At 52.2% G+C, this 21782-nt stretch overlaps 1 protein-coding gene and 1 long non-coding RNA gene across 7 annotated transcripts in view; both read right to left on the bottom strand.

The window, feature by feature from the left end:
• Positions 1-556: 556 nt before the first annotated feature.
• ASPRV1 (aspartic peptidase retroviral like 1) lies at positions 557-2399 on the bottom strand. Its single transcript, XM_070572433.1, has one exon. It carries the CDS (start codon positions 2276-2278, stop codon positions 1154-1156), a length of 1125 nt encoding a protein of 374 aa, XP_070428534.1. The 5' UTR covers positions 2279-2399; the 3' UTR covers positions 557-1153.
• Positions 2400-6755: 4356 nt separating this feature from the next.
• Positions 6756-21782, bottom strand: part of LOC103547590 (uncharacterized) — a 97879-nt gene continuing 82852 nt past the window's right edge. For 2 of the 6 annotated variants that reach the window (XR_011526005.1, XR_011526007.1), the window contains 6 exons: positions 17908-18238; positions 14182-14332; positions 9448-9539; positions 8754-9052; positions 8418-8655; positions 6756-7292 (listed from right to left, as the gene is read on the bottom strand). This is a non-coding gene — a long non-coding RNA (uncharacterized lncRNA). The remainder of the gene's footprint in view (positions 7293-8417; positions 8656-8753; positions 9053-9447; positions 9540-14181; positions 14333-17907; positions 18239-21782) is intronic. The other 4 variants (XR_543999.2, XR_011526006.1, XR_011526008.1 and 1 more) reach the window with 3 other exon arrangements.

Genomic DNA, 21782 nt, shown 5'->3' with positions numbered 1-21782 from the left:
CTAGTCTCGAGTCCATGCCAAGTCCCTCCAGGAAGAAACTATCCTCCTGCCACCAGAGCCGCCTGCTGCCGTCTCCTCCTCTGTCCTCCAGAGCTCCCTTGGGCTGCCCCATGCCGGTCAACACATGTGCCTGGCCTTGCTGTCTGCCTCCACGTCCCGGCTCCCAAGCAGCTGTAAGAACCTATTTGCCAGTCAGATCCTTTCCCATTTGCCTACAGTAACCATAATTCTCAAATCCCCAATTAAGACCTCACAAATAACTTTAGGGTCACTTTTGGGTATAAGAGGCAATTTGGATGCTAAAATATTATAGTTTGAAATGATTAGAGGAATCATCATTAGATTAGAAATGATGACAGGAATTATGGAGGAAACAAGTCAAAATATTTTAAATTGAGGCTGTCATAGAAAACCCAAGACATCTAGTCCCTGTATATATATACAGTCTCAAACCTCCAGGCTAGGCACTCAGTAAATACTTGGATCTTCCCTCTCCTTGACATTTACTGTTTTTCCCACCCTCTCACATCCGTTCCCCAAGTAACACATTACATGGTTTTTCCATGAGTCAATCTTTATTGGTTTTTGAAGTAATGAATTATTGACATAAGGCTCAATGCATTTCAAAGCAAATGACAGAAGGAAACAGACGATGCAGGTGAGAAGATTCAACAGGGAGGACTCCCTGGCCGCGGTGACCCTCACCTGTGAGAGCTGGGTATTGCTGGTGAGGACCCTGCAGCCAGGACCCAGCCCAGCTGAGACAGGCTGCATGGACCTGAAGGTCACTGAGCTACATCTCAGGGGATCTGAAGGGGTCCCCAGTCCTCTCTCAAAGACAATCATCTCTAGCCTTCTTGGAACCTTCTTTTAGCCTGAGAGTCTTTGCCAACGATAGCAGCTTGACAAACATAAGGACCCTCCCTCCCTCTGAGAAAGTCGGCCGCTCTCCCTCACCTGCGTCTTTTCAAACGGAAGCCTCCCCCACCAGGGGCAAATCAAGGCCCCTGCAGAGGGAAGAGGAGTGGGAGGAGGAGGGCAAGAGTTGGTTTTAGAGGGTTGGCCAAACCCAGTGACCCCTGAGGGTCTGTGCCCTTCCCTCCACTGTGGTGGGTCTTCCCACTGATGTTTGGGGATGAGGAAAAGGGGCTTCTCAACAGGAGAGCTGCTGCTGCCCCTCCTCCGAGGGCTCCTCCTCTATGAGCTCCAGGTCAAACTCATCTTCCAGGGACCCTCCAACAGGCAGAAGGCGGAACTTCTTCCCTTTCAGGGTGCAGGTGCGATGCTCGAAGTCCAGGACGGCTTGGTGGTCCTGGAGCACGTCGGTACCGATGATGGCTTCCTCAGCACTTGCGTTGGCCACTAGGAACTCTGCCTTCAACTTCAGCTTGCCCAGGGACACCACTGTATCCCAGATGCCCAGGATCTTCATTTCGGCCCCATTGGCTACTTTCACCACGTTCTCAAAGGGCCGCAGGGTGTCCAAGTCGCCATCGGTGACCTCCTCCCACAAGCTTGGGTGGACCACGGAGACCTGGGCCCCAGAGTCCACCAGGAACCTCACCGGCACTCCACCAATCTTCCCCTTGAGGTAGTAGCCCTTGCCCATGCTGTTGGCAAAGACGATCTCCTTGGGCAGGTGGCTGTGGGCAGTTCCGGACCCCCCAAAGGCCTTCAGGAGAGTCTCCTTCACAGCCGTATAGTCCCCCTGGTCCTGAGGACTAAGTGCACGGTAGACCTCCAGGGCGTCTCCCCTGAGAGCCTCCTTCAGGAACCGTAGCTTGGTGCCATGGTCCCAATGGTTGAGGTTGTCTATGGCCTCAAAGCGGTGCAGCCAGAGGTGTGGGGCTACATTAGCTCCATCAAAAGGCTCTGGCACGAAGGTACGCTCCCGGCGGCCCTCCCGGCTCCTGGCTCCGCTCTCGGCCATCCCTCTTCTCTCCCCTGGAACTGCAGCAGCAACGCACGCCAAGTAGAGAAAGCCCCAGAGCAGTGTCGGCGCAATCACGCTGGAGAACAAGGCCGCTCTAAACAGTGTTGCTAAGGTGGCCGGCCTAGGGCAGCCAGAAGGGACCGGGCGAGAGCTGTCTGACCGACTTCTAGGTGCAGAGGCGGGCAGCTGCTGTGGCCTGCTCCCTCTGCAGAACCTTTTTGATGCCTTGGCTGAGCCCCCAGGGCTCCTCATTCTCCTTTGTTCTGGAAGCTCCACCTCTCCTCGTCCCGCCCTCCAGCCAGCATCCTGCCCAACTAGCAGGATCAGTGCCTCACCCTTCTGCATCCATCCACGGGATATGGCGCAGGCCAGCCCACGTTGCAGGAAAGGTCAGCCTCACTCAGAGGGAGCCTACCCAGGTACCCTCCTCAGCCTGTGTCCCATCATAACAGATGAGGACACGGCGGACATTATGACACTCAGGGGTTTGCATCAGCTGGAGAAGGGAGGGGGAGGCAGGGACCGGAGGCCCATCAGCTTCTAGACTGGGAAAGCCCTCTTGCCCTCAAACCAAAGTGACCACAGAACAATTAAAGGAAAGGAGCTTACATTTATTGCACTCCTACTATGTGTGAGGCATAGGGTAGATGTTTCTCGTGCATTCTAAACCAACTATGGAATCCCATAAGATTCCCTGGGGAGGGAGATAGAGGAGGGTCCTAGAAACAAGAATACACAGAAATAGTTTTTGGTGTTTTTTTTTTTTTTTTTTTTTGAGGAAGATTAGCCCTGAGCTAACATCTGCTGCCAATCCTCCTCTGTTTGCTGAGGAAGACTGGCCCTGAGCTAACATCCATGCCCATCTTCCTCTGCTTTATATGTGGGATGCCTACCACAGCATGGCTTTTGCCAAGCGGTGCCATGTCCACACCCAGGATCCGAACCGGCAAACCCCGGGCCGCCAAAGCAGAACGTTCAAACTTAACCATTGAGCCACCAGGCTCACCCCAGAAATAGCTTTTTTTTTTTTTCAAATAAAGGCACACACACACACACACACACACCAGCATTTTCCATGAACTCAATTGCTATTTTCCCTCATTGATCACACTTAATTCAGAGTCAGCACTTTTCAGGGCTAGGCCTCAGCCCATGCACCCTCCTTAAGGTCCTGAAATGGGCTCCACAGGTGTTGTCTCTTCCCCCACTGGTCCCTCTCACCTTCCAGGAACCTTCCAAGAGCCTTTGCCCAGGTGCTGCAGCCCTGGCCCCACTCCCCCCACCCCCCCTCAGCTGGTCATCTATGGAAAGAGCAGCCAGGGAATTTCACCCCCTTCTCTTCTGAGAGGGGGAAATGTCTGCCATGTCGGTGAAGCCAGTGGTGAGGATCTGAAGTCTTTGGCTGGAGGAAGCTGGCTGTGTGACTTAATGTGGGAAGGGGGTGGGGGTGCAGGGCTGCCCCACAGAAGACCAGAGGCAGATCTGCGGGTCCTAGGGCTGGAGCCCGACTTGGGCCTGTCCAGGGCCATTGGGGCTGTTGGGAGGACCCACTTTTATGACTCTGTTCAAAAGTCACCCCCTCCATGGAGCCTTCACCCCTGCCCCAGGCACCCACTCCCGGTTGAGCCATGTGTTGTGCTGGTCTGTTCAGTCTGTCTCCTGCGATGAACCAGGGCATGAGGCCACACAAACCTGTCATGTATGACTGTCTCCAGCCCGCATGGAAACTGACTCTGGGGCTCAGCAGGTGCTCTCTTCTGGGCTCCAGAACTGGCTGAATGCTGTCACCAAACCGGTGAGGGGAGCAAGAACCAGTGGCACACTTGTGGCTCTGGGCTGTTTTTCCTGGCCCAGAGCCTGTCCTTTTCTGGCTCCCTGTACCACTCATCACCCAGTGCCTGCTTGAATCCCAGAGGACCCTGGCCACAGTCCTGCCTCTGGGCGACCCCCATGTTGAAAAGCCCTTGGGCCCTGCTGCTGTCTCAGCCCCTTCCACCTGACCCCATGAGCCAGCAGCGAGGCAGCTGGGTCAACACCTCGCATCACAGCTGCCTGGCTAAGGTGGGGCCCTAGTGCCATTCCAGGAGCCTAGAGGAGGGGGAAATGAAGTCACGGGGAAGGTGTCAAGGTGGGTCTCTGAGAAGGTTACACAATGAAACACCTGCACCCAGAGAAACGGCCCCGCCACCTGCAAGACCAGGATGCCTCTTCTGCAAGTCCACTTGTGAAGATGGACTCCCAGCCCCTGGGACGGGCATTCTGCGGGCCAAGGGACTGACCTAGTGGCTTCCTGACTCTCTGGGATGCATCACTCTGCACACATGGTCCCCTGGAAGTGGGAAGGAAGTGGGAAGCTGACATGTGACCCAAGCAGGTGAGAGGCAAGGTGGCTCGTCAGCTAGCAAACAAAGACAGCTAGGACTGTGGCTTTGCAAACCGTCATGGTGGACTCTGAGGTCAGACCTCCCCGTCGCCCTGGACTAGCGGTAGATGGTGCTGGCCCACAGGTCGGGCACTTCACTTGACGGGGTTCGGTGTTCACTTTGGCAAAGCTACCTCCCATCCACCACCTCAGTAGCGCCAGGACAGCCTGCGAGGCAGCCTGCCGCCTGATTCCAGGACTCTCAGGCATAGGAACTTAAACGGCTGACCGGCATGCCTCAGGCCCCAAGGGGCACGAGAAGGGCATTTTGCAAATAAAGGCAGGCAAGAGGTGTGCTGCATTCAGGGAGGTGTAGGTTGGGGTCGGGCGGCCTGAGCTGTTGATGGCCTGTGACGTGGACAGGGATCTAACGCACAGTGAGCGAGAGCTGACTATTAAATACTCAAGAATTTTGTGAGCCAGCTGTTAAACCAACTGGCAGCTTGAAATCGGACTTGGTGGTAATATTACACCACGGAAACTGGCAAACTCTAAATCAGGACTTTTGTTTTTCTGGAAAGTCGGTTCATCATGACACCCCTGAATTGGGGGCCTTGGTCACTCTCTCTCTCTGGGGCAGGCCAAGCCCCATGGCCAGTGATTAACAGGTTTATAGCACTCTCCACTGCTGTCCACCCACTTGGCCCCAAATCCCCTCCCTGGCGCACCCCCCCTACGCTCCCTCACACCCTGTACACTCCTGGGTCCTTTGGCTTGGGGCAGGTGGCCCTCCTCAGGGAGGCCCTCCAGGCTGGCTGTTCACAGAGGCCCATCTGGATCCTCAAGACAGAAGCACACAGGGGTCCCATGGGTACTAGGAGAGCTGGAAGGGGTTGAGCTGAGGGGCCGTTTCTGGCTAGGACCAGGAACATGGTGAAGTAAGTTCTCAAGTGCCCATAACCCTTGGGAGATGCCCATATCTGGAACACCCAGAACCACTCAGGGACCTTGGAATTGCTATGTTAATGGTACTAATGAGCTAAACCAGCAGGGGCGGGCCAGGTGCCACTACCTCCTCCCAGAACCTAGGAAATCACGGCTAATTATTGACAAGTATAGGTATTGGGGCAGGAGCACCCTCATTCTTGCCCATTAGCACCTCCTGAGCGTGCTCTGAAGCAGGCAAGCTGCACCTAACCTGAGGGGAGGCAAATCAGGACGTAAACAGGAAGGACCTAGGGAGTCCCCACCCTCCAACCCCTCCCTGAGGTCTCGGGCTGTGAGCTCTGCCAGCCCAGTGTGGGCCCAGGTCCCCGGTTCCTCTTTGCCGTTTCTTCCCCCCAGGACAGGACTGGGCCCACTGGGGCCCCTGGGAATCGAAGCCCTTGGTGGGCAGTGAGGACGTAGCTCCTGCTCTGTGCTGTTTCTGCTGCCTGATGACTTCTGGGAGCAAAATGAAGGCAGGGCAGGCAGCGGGGCTGGGAGGGGACCTGACTGTGCTCAGGTGATCGTTTTGAGCAAAGAGCCGAGAGACACCTTACGGATTTGGGTGTCCCAGTGAGACCCAGACCGAAGTGCAAGGAGGGTCAGGAAAGGAGCAGATAAGCCCTTGCAGGGCGCAGGCTGAGCCACAGCTCCTCTCCAGGCCGCCTCAGCTGGGTCACCCCGGGAGCTGCATGGGGAGAGCACAGCCGGGGGTGGGGGGGTGCTCCAGGACTTTCAGCAAAGGAAGGACGTGGGGAGACAGGAGGTGCATATTCTCCAACCAGGGCTGGCTTCGAGCCATTCCACCTGTGAAGTCACGTGAGCTCTGCCCTCAGAAAGGCCCCAAGCCTGGTTTGATGCTCTGCTCTTGCTATCTTGAAATTCCCAATAGTTTTGAACAAGGGGCCCCACACTTTCGTTTTGCACCAGGCCCTGTAAATTACGTAGCTGGTTTTGTCTCCACACTGAGGGGGACTTCTCTGTTTTATTTATTTATTTTTTTTTTGAGGAAGATCAGCCCTGAACTAACTACTGCCAATCCTCCTCTTTTCACTGAGGAAGACTGGCCCTGAGCTAACATCCATACCCATCTTCCTCTACTTTATACATGGGACGCCTACCACAGCGTGGCTTTTGCCAAGCGGTGTCATGTCCACACCAGGGATCCGAACCAGTGAACCCTGGGCCACCAAGAAGTGGAACGTGCGCACTTAACCACTGGGCTGGCCCCATGAGGGGGACTTCTCTTCACACACACACACACACACACACACCACAAACATTTGCACACAGACCCATACACACACTCCCTACCACACACCACATATACTCCGTCTGCAAAAACACACTCCCCACACACTGTACACACATCCTGCACATGTAGAACACACACCACACACACACAGTCGCACTACAGTTCTCAGTTCAGAACAGCTAAGAAACTGTGTAACGTGCATATAGAATTCAGCTCCCACCTTTCATTTCACATATTTATTTGCACGCACATTTACACTGAGTACTAGAATCATATTTACTGGGGGCACCTGCTGTTTATTAGCCTCTGGGCACACTTGCTGGCTCAGAAAACTAGGCAGGTCTCCATCACTATGGCTTTCAAGCTAATGAAAACAGGATACAGATGTTTAACAGCCCAGTTTTGAAGAGTTTCAGACCAACGTGTATGCGCTGGCTGACCACCTGAAGCAGCTCCAGTCACAGCCACCCGAGCTTCGACGGTGGGTCATCCAGCCTTCTGCGCGCCACGCTGTGGGGCCAAGGACACGATGCCGTCCATTCTTCCCACCGCTGGGCACTCACCACTGTGAGCAGGGTCCCGTTGCCTGCCCCCATCTGGCCCTCCTCCTGCCCCAGCCTGTCCTGAGGCCCGGCCCCCCGGCCCCCCTGGGTTGGTGTTGGGGGTTGTGCCGGCTTTGATGGCACAGCTCCTAGGAGCAGGGACCACAGCTGCGTCCAGCTTCCGGCATTCTGCTTCAGTGGGTTATGGCGCCAGTTCTGTGAGTTAAAAGAGGGGCAAAGAGGTGAATTCTGCACAGAAGTCTGGTTAGGGATTCAAATCAGAGCCCAAGGGGGTCTGGATGGGCTCTGACCAAAGCAAGGGGTGTGGGGAGCCCAAGGCACCAGCAGGTTCCTTATTTCCAAACCACAAGCCCTCTGACGACCAGCGTGCTCTTCCCGAGTGGGAACCACCCAGCTCCCACATGGGTTATGGCTAAAAGCACTTGGGCAGGACAGCTTGTCCTTGGCTGGTCCCCCTCCTCGGTCCCTGCCACAGCCTCACTGAACGGGCCAGTGTTGCTGCTGAGGGACAGAGCATTCCTGCCGGCAGGGCCCTCCCCCAGTTCTCCACTGCTCTGGAACCTCTTCCTCCACTTTGGGTCGCCCTCCACCCTTCTGCACCATCCAGTTTCGAACCCTCGCCCAGGAAGCCGCCTGGCTGAGCCCAGCTGAACCCACTCTGTCAGCAGGCAGCAAGATGCTTGGTGCCAGTTGTGGCCCTGGAGGATCTTGGAGGGTTCCAGCAGTATTTAGGGAACAGGGACCCCAGGCCCCAACGCCACGGCCAGCCCTCCAGGCCTGGGGTCACGGACAGGGCCAACCAAGAGCTGGTCAGAAGCAGTTGCTGACTAATTCCCTGGAAGTCTAATATGCCAAAACCGGTTCTGTGCCTGTTTTATCTTTCAATCGAATATGAAGATTACTTAAGGTGTCCTAAAGGCCTCCCCACACCTCCTCACAGCCTGGCCCTCCAAACTGGGTTTCCGCCTTCTTCCCAATTGCTGATGCCCCCACCCGAGACCTGGCCCACATCCCTTCCTGCTCTGATTCCTGCAGCTCTCCCTCCGGGTTTTGCCCGGCCAGAGGGACTGGCTGTATGGAAAAACCCTATGCAGATCCCCTCATCCTCTCCTCCGTGGTCCCCTCCTCTTAGTTGAGGTTGGAAGTGGGGCTTGTAAGACATTACAAACAGCTCTGGGGACATTTGCCCACTTTCGACAAACACCCCTGCTATATATGAAATGTTCAGGCAATCAAGTCCCCAAATACTAGGCTTCTAATGCCACCAAGAAACTTGACTTGGAGCTAGACTCATGGAGGACTTTGTCCAACTTAAAATACCTCAAAGGCAGCTTTGAACTGATCCTGAAACAGTTTTAATTGCTGCTAATGATACGTGGTATTGTGAGCAATACAAACAGGTAAAATAGCCTCAGCACAGGGAACTGCTTCTCGTGAATCCACTGCCAGCTCAGCTTTGCTCCTGACTCATGGAAGACGGGGCACAAGGCGTGGGCACCTGCCCGCTGGCACATCAGAGTGGTCTCTCTTCTTCACCATGAGGAAGAAGTGGGTGAGGCTGGAAAGGGAAGGGGGAAAGAATATCAGGGCCCTAACATGTAGGGAAGTCTCCAGGTTACTGGTAACAGTAGTAACAAACATTTACTGAGCACCTACTGTACGCCAGGCACCATGCTGGTGGCTGTAAATTATGTAAGGCACTCTGAGAGTCTGCAGCATAGATGGGGATGGGCAATGCCAAATAAGTGGGTTGATTCAATTCCATACATATTTCTTGAGGCCAACTCTGCCTCATGTTGAGAGATGAATCAGACCTGAGCCCTAACCTCAGGGCTCAGGTGAGTGAGGAGACAGATCAGACACTGATGCTCCAAATCCAGAGAGATGAGTGTGGGAGGTGAGCAAGGCGGCGGTCCAGGGAACTTTGGGCAATTTGTCCCACCAGAAATCAACCCCTATTATCCAAGAAAAACAAAGAGGAGAGGAATGTTAAAGGGGAAACCTGCGTTAGCACTGAAACCAGGGAATGAGGGCATCCACAAACCACAAACTTGGATTAACTTGTTGCTCTCAGCAGACTCTCAGTGGAGGGGTTTAGGGTGGAGGCCTGGGACTAAGCCAGCTCATGTGGACACACCAGACAGGAAGGCTTTGGGGGATGGGGTTAGTCTCTGAATAAAACAGTCCAATTAAAAATACGTATGTAAGGAGCCAGCCCTGATGGCCTAGTGGTTAAAGTTCGGCGCTCTCACAGCTTTGGTGGCCTGGGTTTGTTTCCCACGGAACCGCACCACCCATCTGTCAGTTGCCGTGCTATGGCAGTGGCTCACATAGAACTAGAAGGACTTACAACTAGAATACACAACCACGCACTAGGGCTTTGCGGAGGAAAAAAAAAAGAAGAAGCTTGGCAACAGATGTTAGCTCAGGGTGAATCTTTCCCTGCAAAAAGAAAAAAAAAAATGTATGTAAGCATAGAAAAAAGACTGGAAGGAAATACACCAAAACAATGACAGTAGCTATTTTCAGGTGGTAGAATCCTGAATGATCTCAATTTTCTTCTGTATACATTCTGAGAATAGATTCTCTAATAAGAAAAATATTATATAAAATAAAAAGAGTAGTTCTTGCAATTTTCTGTAAGCTTAAAATTAATTCCAAATAAAAAAGTTTTTAACCAGATATATATGGGAAATCTCTGTACCTTCCATTCAGTTTTGCTCTGAACCTAAAACTGCTCTAAAACAGTCTGTTAAAAGATTGTTTTAAGTTTTTAAAAAGATACTTAAAAGGGAGATCATAAAATAACATTGACATTAGTAATAATTATTGAAGCCAAATGATTTCATTTGCGTTTCCCACGACTTTTAGATGTTTGAAAATTTTCCATAGTAAAAAGTAAAATAATAAGTAAACAAAATCTCTTTGCCAACACCCTCCCCAGCCTGGCCTGCCTAGCTCTAGGCTCGCTGCCTGGGCAGGCTGCATGTCACCCAGTCTTGGGCATGGGAACTGCTGGTCACCTAGGACAGGGCTTCTCAGCTGTGTCTGTGTCCCTGCTCAGCGTCTTCTCCCACGCCTCACCTCAGAGATTCACATCTAACTCTTGCCTGCACACCAGCCCAGGGCTCCAGGCTGCGTGCACAGCCCTGCTCTCCTTCAGCCTCCGCCCCCTCCCGCAACAACCCTGGGAGCCGCACCGGCCTTGTCCTGGCTCCCAGCACATCAGAGGCGTGCCCACTCCGGCCTGGGCTCCCACGCAGCTTCTTGTTGCAGGTCTCCCTGTCCTGTACTCTTTTTCCTCAGGGATTCCCCTCTCTCATCCGAGTCAGCACGCACCAGGCTCTCACATCTTAAATAAACCCCTCACATGGTCCAGCAGCCCCCTTGGTCAATGACTACTTCTCTCCTTCCTTCCAGGTCAGTTTCCAGAAGGGCTTGTCCACTCTTGCAGGACTGTGGCATGCAGATGCCCCACTATGAGCCATGTGGGGCTGAGGTCCCGCCCGCATCCCTCCCTCGCCCAGCCAGCATGCTGGGATGAGGGACTGATCTGCCCAGAGGAAGGGGCACCCCTGTCTAATTCGCACAAAGGCATCACATGGTCTAGACACAGCCCTGCTTCCTCTTTGCCTCACTGTGTCATCTCCACTCGCCCCCAAAGCCCCTGGTTCTGCCCCCACCACCCTCCGCTGTACCCTTCCCAAGGGCATCAGTTGCCTCCTAATGGCCACATCCCACGGGCCCTTCAGAGAATTTGATTTCCTGAAGCATTTGCATTGCTGCTTTTCCTCCTACGTCCTTTCCACCCCACTGGCTCTTGTGACCCAAGTTTCCGGATTCTGTGCCTCAAAGACCACTCTCCTCAGTCTTTCCTGGACTCCTTTCTCCCTGAGGCTCCCTCTACAGCCTTTTCTCTCTCATTCTACATGCTCCCCGGGCTGTATCCCCCCGCCTAACCTCTCTCCGCTGCTCCAGCTGCCCATTGCCATGTCCACCTACAAGGGCCACTTTCAGGATTAAATGCGTTATCTTCTCCCCAGACCCGCTCTGCCCCCCACCGTGTTCTTTATCTGGGCAAAAGGCACTATCATCTAGCCAGTTTCCCGAGTCAACAACCCTGAACTCATCCTCACCTCCTCCCTTCTCTCACTGCCCATCCAATTGATTGATGAGTGGCTGCGTTCTGTGGGCCCCTCCTCCTGAGGCTCCCTCCCGCCTCCCGCTGCACCCGCACTGCCCTACTTCAGGCCCAACTATTGCAATAGTCATCCTACAGGTCTGTGGCCTCCTGCCTCCTCCCTGTTAATCCACTCTCCTCAGGGCTGCCGGAGTCCTGAGATGTAAGTCTACTCGTCATTCTTCTGCTGAAAATTCCTCCACGGCTTCCCATGCCACAATGACATCCTGACTCTCAACACGGCACGTGAAGGCCCCCTCCCTAGTTCATGCTCTACCTATACTGAATGCTTCTACATATACTAAACACTTCCCCCAAACATGACGGGCTTTCTCGTGCCTTTTCACAAGCCACTCGCTTGGCCAGACAAGCCTTCCCCACACCCCTGTTCCCCTGGCGAACCCCAACTCTTCCCTCAGAAGTCAGCTAGGAAAAAAATTAAATTAAATTAAAATTAATGTTAAAAAAAGGGGCTGGCCCCGTGGCCAAGTGATTGGGTTTACGAGCTCTGCTTCAGCCGCCCAGGGTTTTGCCGGTTTGGAACCTGGGTGCGGACATGGCACCGCTCATCTGGTCATGCTGGGGCAGCATCCCACACAGCACAACCAGAGGGACTCAGGACTAGAATATACAACTATGTACTGGGGGCTTTGGGGAGAAGAAGAGAAAAAAAAGAAGTCAGCTAAGGCATTGCCACCTCTTGAAGTCTCCTTTGACTTCCCCAGCAGACTTAGGGACTCCCTCCTCTAAACTCCCATCGCAGGGACTACAGCCCTCACACAACCTGCAAGCTCCCAGAGGCCACGTCAGACCCATTCTCTCTCTTTTTTTCTTTTTGAGGAAGATTAGCCCTGAGCTAACATCTGCTGCCAATCCTCCTCTTTTTGCTGAGGAAGACTGGCCCTGAGCTAACATCCATGCCCATCTTCCTCTACTTTATATGTGGGACGCCTACCACAGTATGGCTTGTCAAGCAGTGCCATGTCCGCACCCGGGATCTGAACCGGTAAACTTAGGGCCAGGGAAGTGGAACATGTGCACTTAACTGCTGTGTCACCGGGCCGGCCCCTCAGACCCATTCTGAGTTGGAGCACCGACACAATCGAGGCTTGAAAGTCGTCGTCTTTCTGGGTCTCTGCTCATGTCCTTCCCTCTGTTCGTTCACAACCTGGACATCCTCCAAACCAGCTCACCCTCACCCTTTCCCTGGAAAGTGGTGCCTGCTCTTCCTCAGCAATTGCTCTCTCTTCCATGGCTTCCAGTGGCAGGCCTGGCAGTGCCATCTTTATCCAGTAGACCGGTGGAAGACATTTTTCATCAAATTCCGGTACATACATGCATTATAATATATGAAATACCAAAAATATATGAAATACCAAAAATAAATATATGTGAGTATACGGCACGTGACATACACATGCACTGCATAATGATGTTTTGGTCAGTGACAGATGGCATATACGTTGGTGGTCCCATAAGATGTGTACCATACAGCCTAGGTGTGTAGTGGGCTATACCATCTAGGTTTGTGTAAGTGCACTCTATGATGTTTGACAATGAAACTGCCTAGCGACGCATTTCTCAGAACGCATCCCTGTCGTTAAGCGACGCGAGACTGTACACAGCCAAAATAATGTATTTACTAGATGTGATATACTCCAATATTTTCTCTTTCACCCCAGTTCTTTTCTTGTTTTAACGCTGGTAATGACTCACTAAATTAAGCTCCTACCCACGAATTGGTCCCCGCCCACCCTTTGGAACCTCTGCTGTAGCCAGTGGGGATCATGGAGGGTTCCCAGCAGGGGAGCAACCCGATCAGAAGGGGCATTAGGTCAGTGCTGACCAAATGTTCTCAGGCGAAGGACCGATTCTGTAAATTTCCAAACTGTCATGTACTTTACTTTTTTTTTTTTAAAGATTTTATTTTTTCCTTTTTCTCCCCAAAGCCCCCCAGTACATAGTTGTACATTCTTCGTTGTGGGTCCTTCTAGTTGTGGCATGTGGGATGCCGCCTCAGCGTGGTCTGATGAGCAGTGCCATGTCCGCGCCCAGGATTCGAACCAACGAAACACTGGGCCGCCTGCAGTGGAGCGCGCGAACTTAACCACTCGGCCACGGGGCCAGCCCCCGTGTACTCTACTTTTTAAAAATACAATAAGAATGAATTATTAGAAAACGAAATAGCCAAGACAGAAGAAAAGGCAAGCCTGATTCGTTACTATTAGCTTCGGCAGACACTGAGGAGGGGCTCCATGAACGCGCTGTTAGGTGGACACCAGCTTGGGGTTAGAGGCGTGAGGCGCTTGCCAGTCCTTTTGATGCCCTCAAGCCCTTGACATGTGGCCACACCTGCCCTGCCAATCTGTTCTGTAGCTGTTCCAATTTGCATAGTCTGCAGGGCTTTGCTAAGGAGAGAGGCGCTGTGCAGGCTCCTGCCCTGTCAACACAGCCCAGCTGCCTGAGTTCGCATCCTGCTTCTGCCACTAACTGGCTGTGGGCCGTGGATAAAGGGCTTCACCTCTCCAAACCTCGGTTTCCTCCTCGGACTGTCCTGGGAGATTAAGAAAGCAATCCACACTGCGGGGCTTGACTCAGGGCCAGAACCGGGTTTACACCTCACCTTCCAGCTCTCACAGCTGTGATTCTGTTGTTGTTTTCTGTCTTTCTGAGTCAGGCTCATCCTCTCGGGTCCCTTCTCTTTGCCCCTCACTGGCCACGTAGGCCAAGCCTTCTCCCTGCCTCAGCTCTTCGCTTCTTCTCTCCCTCGCGCGTCAGAAGATGGCTTACATCCTACTTGGCAGAGAAAACGGCGAGCTTCCTCCCCCAGCTTCCTTCTCCTCCAGGTTCTCCTCACTCCTACATCCTTCCTCCGGGCTGACCCTCCACCTGAGCCCCACTTACCTGCCTCTCTTCGCTCCATTGCTAGGAGCTTCTTTCCATCAGTGATTCCCTCCCTCTTCTGGGAATCCTTCCAAAGTCACATCTCTGGTCACTCCTCAGCCTAAGGCAGTCTGCCCTGTGGTGTGCTGCTAAATGTCTAACAACAGGCCCTCTGGAGAGAAAATGTATGCATATATACGCAGATATGAGTTTATTATAAATTTTATTGACATAAAGAATGTTTAGCAATTTACAAATAATAAAATATACAATATTCTTCATTGTAATTGCATATAGCAAATTGAATCTTACAGAAAACTTTCACTGATTTTTACCAACCTGCTAAATCCATAACCAACCTATAATTGTAACTGACAAATGAGTGCACTTTTGACACAAATGTTGGCTGATATTTTCGTTTGTGCCAACTACTAAGAAAAAAGTGAAACAATGAAGATGCATGTGGGAACTGCACTCATTTGTCAATGGTGTAAGCAACTTCTTTACTGAATCAGATATAGTTTTTGAATACTGAAAGAACATTTGCTCAATTTTTCTGTGCTATTCACAATGTAATGGCTACAGGCACAACATACATTTAAGTTTAAAGTGCATTATTAACATTTTCTCCATAACTTTCCTAAGTGTAGACAGTCAACAAAACAATAACTCAAGCCCTGATTTCTGGTGTTTGCCAGTTTCCACGGTGTAAATGTTCCCACTGTGGCCAATTTCAAGGTACCAAAGTGATGTCACTGAATGCATACTTGGGAAGAACAGGGCAGCTGCATAACGTTATATAGTATTTGCACAGACACAATAGATGTAAATAACCTTAAAAGCATAAACAATAAATGATGAGGATTTTAGGCTGGTTACTTTTAAAACTGTAGATGAGAAGCAGGCTCTGAGGACTGGAATTTGCTTGCTCTTCCAGAGATATGTGCACTTGTGAAGGAAGTGGGGATGACCTTGTAGGGACCTGAAATTGGCCACCCCAGGATATGTCTCTTTGGAATCGGGATTGTTTGGGGCTGATTGTTTTGGGACAGGGAAGGAGGCTCTGAGGAATGGAACTTGCCCTTGTTGGGACACATTTACATTTGTAAGGTAAATCTCTATCTGTAAAAGGTGCCTCCCTCTCTGTACCAGGAAGGAGAAGAGAGATGACCTTGTCCCTAGAAACTCTTAATGGGGAAGGCAAGAACTTAAGTTGGTTGCTGTCTGGCAATCTCATGCAACTGATTTAGGGTGGTGGCTTCTAACCTTTCTAACCTTTACTTAATCCGATTTGATTCTTGTCTAAAAGTCATGGGATCACCCAATGACCAGACCCCACCTGCACTGATACCATTTTAACTTTTTTTCATGTTCTTTCCTTTGTCTTGTAAAGAGATGACTCACATACCCATGCCTTATAAAATTAGCCCTAACCCTCAACTTGGGGCAGCAGCAGGAGCTCTGACTGCCCGTGGGTCCTGTCCCCACACACCAGCTCTGGCTGCCCATGGGTCCTGTCCCCATGCCAGCAGGGGCAGCAGAGGCAGCAGCAGCAGCAGCTGTGACTGCCCGTGGGTCCTGTCCCCACACACCAGCTCTGGCTGCCCATGGGTCCTGTCCCCATGCCAGCAGGGGCAGCAGAGGCAGCAGCAGCAGCAGCTGTGACTGCCCATGGGTCCTGTCCCCACATGCCAGCCGGCCCGGGCCGCCGCACGCAGCAGCAGCAGCTCTGACTGCCCATGGGTCCTGTCGCCATGCTATTCCACACTATTCTCTAAATAAAAGAGCACTACTGCCAGATCTTGAGAGTCCAAGAAATCTTTCTTTTGACTCCTCGGCTCACCGATCCCGCATCAATAAAATACTGTAAAATTCTTAGGAAGTGATGAGTTTTGAGTATTTATCTTTGTGTGTGTTTTTTGGTTTTTTTGAGGAAGATTAGCCCTGAGCTAACATCTGCTGCCAATCTTCCTCTTGCTGAGGAAGACTGGCCCTGAGCTAACATGCCTGCCCATCTTCCTCTACTTTATACGTGGGACACCTACCACAGCATGGCTTGACAAGTGGTGCCATATCCGCACCTGGGATCTGAACCGGCAAACCCTGGGTCGCCGAAGCGGAAGGTGCAAAATTAACCACTGCGCCACCAGGCCGGCCCCTCTTTGTTTTTAATATAACTTATTTAATTGTAATTTTATATAATTTTTTTTTTAAAGATTGGCACCTGAGCTAACAACTGTCGCCAAGGCAGGGACTGGAGAGTGGGGATTCTGGAATCGCTTTGGAACAGAAGTGGAACAGTTCTGCGTGATGACAATGCTCGATGGCTGAGGAGGGTATGGACCACGAGGCCAGGCTGTTCCCAGAATACGGGGTCATGGGCTGGCGGCACGTTTACATTCCTGTCACACCCCCTGTCAGCTAGCCACCCTGCAACCCTGTGTCTCACAGCCCCAGAGCTCCTGGGGGCAGGGCTGGTGCTCAGGCACAGAGCAGGCCCTGGTCACAGGCCTGGCTGCTCCCCACCAACACCCCCGGGACAGTTCCAGGCTAAGGCTTGATCTTCAGGCAGGAGGAAGGAGGGCCAACCTCAGCCAGAGGCCCCAGAAAGCTGAAAATCCCCAGGGCTTGAAGGTCAGAGCTCCCTCTGAGGTGAGATAAAGGCCTGGAGGGGAAGAGGAAGAGGGCATTTAACAGAGGACCTGGCCGTATCCAGGTGCTCAGGGAAGGCTTTCCAGAGAAGGCCCTGCCTGGATCAAGATCTGAGGAAGGAAAGGGGTGTCCTAGGTGAACTGGGGGACCACGGTGAGTGGGGCTCACAGAAAGGCCCCACTTGCCCAGCAAGAGCCCAACCTGCAAACTCACCTTTCCTTCCTTGTCACACTGCCTTCCCTTGGGTTTTTGAAGGGCCCTTGTTCCCTTTCACCACAGGGCCTTTGCCCATGCTGTTTCTCTCCCTAGAAACCTTCCCTGCCTCTTCCTCTATCCTTTAGGGAGTTGGTAAGTTTGGAAGTAACCCAGAAGGACTTGAGGAAACGACTGTTAGTAGCAGATACATTTGAGTTTGCCAAGAAACTTTGCCACTGGCTTCACCCACGAAGAGCCAGAGGCCAAGTCTGTGGTTTTCTCCCTGTGGTCCCACATCTTTGCTGGTAAAATGTGGGCCCTGATGAGCGATAATGGGGAAAGCAGTGGAGCGTGAAGGAGACATGAGCCAGAATCCCCCTCACTGTGGAAGGTACAAAGTCAGTGCCAAAAAATTATCTGCTAAATGATCGGTCAGATGAGCAGAAGAGCCTGGCCAAGGCTGCATAGTTAATACCCCCCAGCCCTTACTCCAGGGTCAATGGATTTGCTTTTGAGTGGGCTGAGCCAGGGTCAATTTCTAGTGGCTTTGGGGCCATAGGCACACCTCAGGGCACACTGGGTTATACCTGTCCTTGCTCAAAAGTTACGGGAAGTTGCTAAAGGGGTCAAAAGAAGAACCAGCGGCCTTGCTGGTCTCTGTTCTCTCCCCCGCCCCCCAGCTGTTGCCTCACAGAGGGTCAAAACAGGCAAGATAAAATCTGTCTGACTCATGGCTCCAAAGAAACGGGACTTAGAGATGGGACCCGACCGCACCCTGCCCTGCCCATCCCTTTCTCTCCCCTCTGGGGCCCTGGGGTCCCGACCCGACCCGACCTGACACTGTGCCCGCCTGCACCCAGCTCTCCGGGCTTCCGCTTTGAGACTCTCTTCTGATCTCACCTGAGATCCAAATCTGGTTTCATTTCTGGAGAGTGGACCCGGTTGTGTGCATCTTCTCTAACAAAAAGTCGGATGTGAGTCAGGGAGGGGTGGAAACCCCATATCCTCCAAGACCTGCCCTCGGCCGCCGGCTTCTCAGCAGAGCAGTGGTGGCAGTTCTCCTGGGGAGCCAGGCCCGGCCCACACACCGCGCTGCCTCCAACCGGATCTTGGTGAGGCGGCAGTGTGGACGGGCACCTTTAGCACCCCGCCAACCCCAGGAGGCCCAGAACCAAGAGTCAACTCTGGATCCCTTGAGGTTGAGCGGGAGCCCTCAGGCAGCCCCTGGGACCTGCAGGAGACAGGAGAGAATATAACCAAGGCACATCCCTGGATATAGCACACATCCCTCCTGGAACCTGACACAGGGCCTCTGCCTGGGGTGATTTTTAGATCACTATTTATTGACTGTTCTCCAGAATAATTTAAATGAATGAATGAGTGACATTGACATTGAGTCAGGAGTCTTCAAAACCTGTACACTTCTGGGTTAAGAAAGCCCTTTACCGGCCTCTTTCCTTTCACTGAGAGCCCCCACCCCGCCTCAGTGGACAGCCACGGCAGACGCCCTTCTCCCTCCAGGTTCAGAGTCCCAGTCAGTAAGACGGCACAAGGTCTCCTTTCCACACAGGCCCAGTTCCCTCTTCCCCACGCTTCATTCCCATTCTCTTCTGTCTCTGTTGTCGTGCCCACGCAAAGCACACACAGAGAGCCCTAACCCAGGTCAACCTATGTGAAATTGTCTGAGAATAGAAAGTGCTAGAATACCCCCCACAAAACACACACATACACTGAAGCAGCACAAACTGGGCAAATATGAAGGAATTCAATTTCACCAAATCATTTTTTTTAATCATGGGATTTCCCAGTGTTTCAAAAGAAAATTACAACCCACAGACAAGCATATATAAGTAAACAACATGCAACACTGGCAGTGAGAAACCACCACCAAGGGGAACTGCTGGCTCTGTCATTGTTTCAGAAGCGTCACTCCTGCTCCTCCAACCATAGCGTGAGTTGTGTAAGATGCTGTTGAAAGAGCACAGGACTGAAAGGCAGGAACTTAATGTTCCAAACCCACAACTGCCCCCAAGTAGCTGTGTGACCTTGGCCGATCTCCTTAGCATCTCTGGGCTGTCTTGTTTCCATCTGTAAAATGAAGGATGGCCTTTAGAACTTTTGTCTTGGCTTTCTGTTATACTCACAGGTGCCTAGCCCACTACCACCTAGGAAGGGCTTAATAAGTACAAATGGAAAGAAACGGCCCAAAGTGATTTTTGAGTCAATATAACCCTAAACCTGGCTTAAGTTAAGATTTGGATAAACAAGGTACCATTTCCCAACCGGCTCATCAGGAAAGTTGGATAGGATACATCTTTGGAAGGCCGCACGGTCTTGGGATTTTGTCTTTTTCCAATTTTTAGCCCACGGGGTGAAGGGAGAGAGGTGGAAATTGGCAGTAGGAGTAACTCTACTCCTGTGGAGACAGTGGAGGGACCCATGTGACAGAATCACTGTAGGGGAGGCTTGCTGGCGTCACTGTGAGGGGCACCATTCCAGGCTGTCTTGGACCTGTCTTTAGGTGGAAGCCCCAGATGCGGGTCCTGCGCTTGGGGATGCATGATGACAGTGGCATGTGTCTGCCCATAACCTGGATGCAAACCCAGACATAGCCCCAGCCCAGTCCAAGGAGGAAGCAGGCTGAGGTATTCCAGACCACCCTTGCCTGAACACAACTGGCCATGTGCCTGTCCCCAGCCACTGGAGAAAGGACAGCCCTCTGCAGGGCAGCTGTGCAGGCAGGGTCCTGGGCTTTATGTCCCGGCAGTGGCCGCAGAACTTTGAGAAATGCTTCTTTCACCCCCAGGGTGTCCATATGCTCCTCCCAGCACTCTCTCTCTACCTCGTCAGGACCCAGGGGACACAAGAACCTGGGAGTCTCTTCAGGGAGAGTTTTCACAGACTGGATCTGAGGACAGTCACACACTGGTCCCAGAACATTTGCCTTCCGGTTCCCTCTGCCTCCTGAGGGGACACAACCCAGTGGGCTGGAAAGCTCAGCTTCAGAGGCAGGCCGCTCCACCTCTCACCCACATGGTGGCTGTGGGAAAGCTACCTGGCCTCTGTTTCCTCTTTCAGAAAATGAAAACAATAGGACCAACCCAACAAGCAGTTAAGAAGATTAAATGAGATAATGCAGACAGAGCACTTAGGCCAAACCCAGAGCAAGCTCATACTGACCGTGAGGATTACACAGAGCTACGGAAAACCCTCACAGAGTAGACCAAAAACAGCCTCAGTAACAATCTGTCGGCGATGCTGCTATAAGGGTCCCGTCTGGTCATATGATAGTGACTGGGAAAGGCCAGGAATGACAAAAGAAAAGAAAAGCTTGCCCCCTCCCAGGAAGTGGCAGACTCTAGGACAGTGGGTGCCCATGACTGCTTTAGAGGTTATGGATCCACCCCTCACTGCACAGCTGAGGAAACAGGCTCAGAGACAATGGGTGGTGTGCCTGAGACCACATTGCAGGTTTGTGACAGTAGTTGGACAAGAGGACATAGCTTCCAGTTTGTTCTTGGTGCGGCCAGTTTATCTTCTCAGATATTAATTTGTGTTTAGATGGTTGCGTTTTCTTCCCCCTCCCACTCCAAGAAGTTCTTGGATCAGTCCTCTTTGAGTTTCAGGACCAGATACAACAGCCCCAGGCCCTCCTCTCCTTTCTGTTTTCCTGAGCCTGGGCTCCTTGCAGACTCTGAGGGCAGTGTCTTGAAGGTCATGCTGACTATGAGAGGGGAGAGAGAAGAGGAAACTGAGGAGTGGGGAGAGGAGCAAGAATGTGCTCTCCACCCCGAGGGGGCAGCCTCAGAGGTGGGGAGGCAGGGCTCTGGACATGAATGCATCAAGGAGCCTGGGGACAAGAGTCTGAGCCACACAGGGCACCTGGCCCATGAGAGCAAACGGCGCATGGAAGTGCCCCTTTCCTGGGCAGCCCCGTGAGCCTCCTGGATTCTAGGGTAACCCTTACTGGGAGGGGACCTATACCGACCGTGATGGAATTTCCTCCTAGTCAGGCAAGATGGGAGCTCAGGGTTGCAACTAGTTGATCTCAGGAGCATCTGCTGCCCTGGTGAGATGGCAGACTGAGAATCACACTGTCCACATGAGGCACTGCTCAGTCCCCTTCATGATGTCATTCCCATGACAATATCACCCATTTGTATAGGGCTTTACAAAGTGCCTCCACAATCGTCTATTGGGTCCCTGAGATTCCGCCTGTTAACCAGATGAAAAAACCAGAGCTCAGAAAACAGACTGGATTTGCTCAAGTTCACACAGATAGTAAGAGAACTAGGACGAAACCCCAGTTCTCCTGACCCCTAGAGAGTGCTCTTCACAAGATGTCACTGCCCACCCTGTACTGCTCTTTGTACACAGCTGGCCTCCAGGCCACCAGCCGAGCCAGCTCTCTAGGAGAGCACACGTCGCTGTCACCTAGGTTCCAGGGTCGGCCTGGGACAGGCCTCTGCAGGAGAAACAAGGCCTGCAGGCAGCATGTGGGCAGGCCTGCCTTTCCTAGGTGGCCCTGCCTTGGGGACTTTGCAGGATGCAGTGACAGCTTTCTAGATGCTCACCTAACACTGGTTGTGTACCAGCTTGAATGGAAACTAAAGTCCTAATCATTGACAAAAACCTCTTTAGATGATGGGAAAAACAAAACCAAAAAGTATAACTGGTCACCAAACAGATGGAAAAATCTATAAACCTACCAGCAGTTAAGAAATGCCCACTAAATTTCACACTGTTGTTGCTGTTGTGCCTATTGGGTTAGCAAA

The sequence above is a fragment of the Equus przewalskii genome, chromosome 14, assembly GCF_037783145.1.
Source record: "Equus przewalskii isolate Varuska chromosome 14, EquPr2, whole genome shotgun sequence".
Taxonomy (NCBI): domain Eukaryota; kingdom Metazoa; phylum Chordata; class Mammalia; order Perissodactyla; family Equidae; genus Equus; species Equus przewalskii.
Note: the sequence above shows the minus strand (reverse complement) of the source record. Positions and strands in the feature narration are given on the sequence as shown.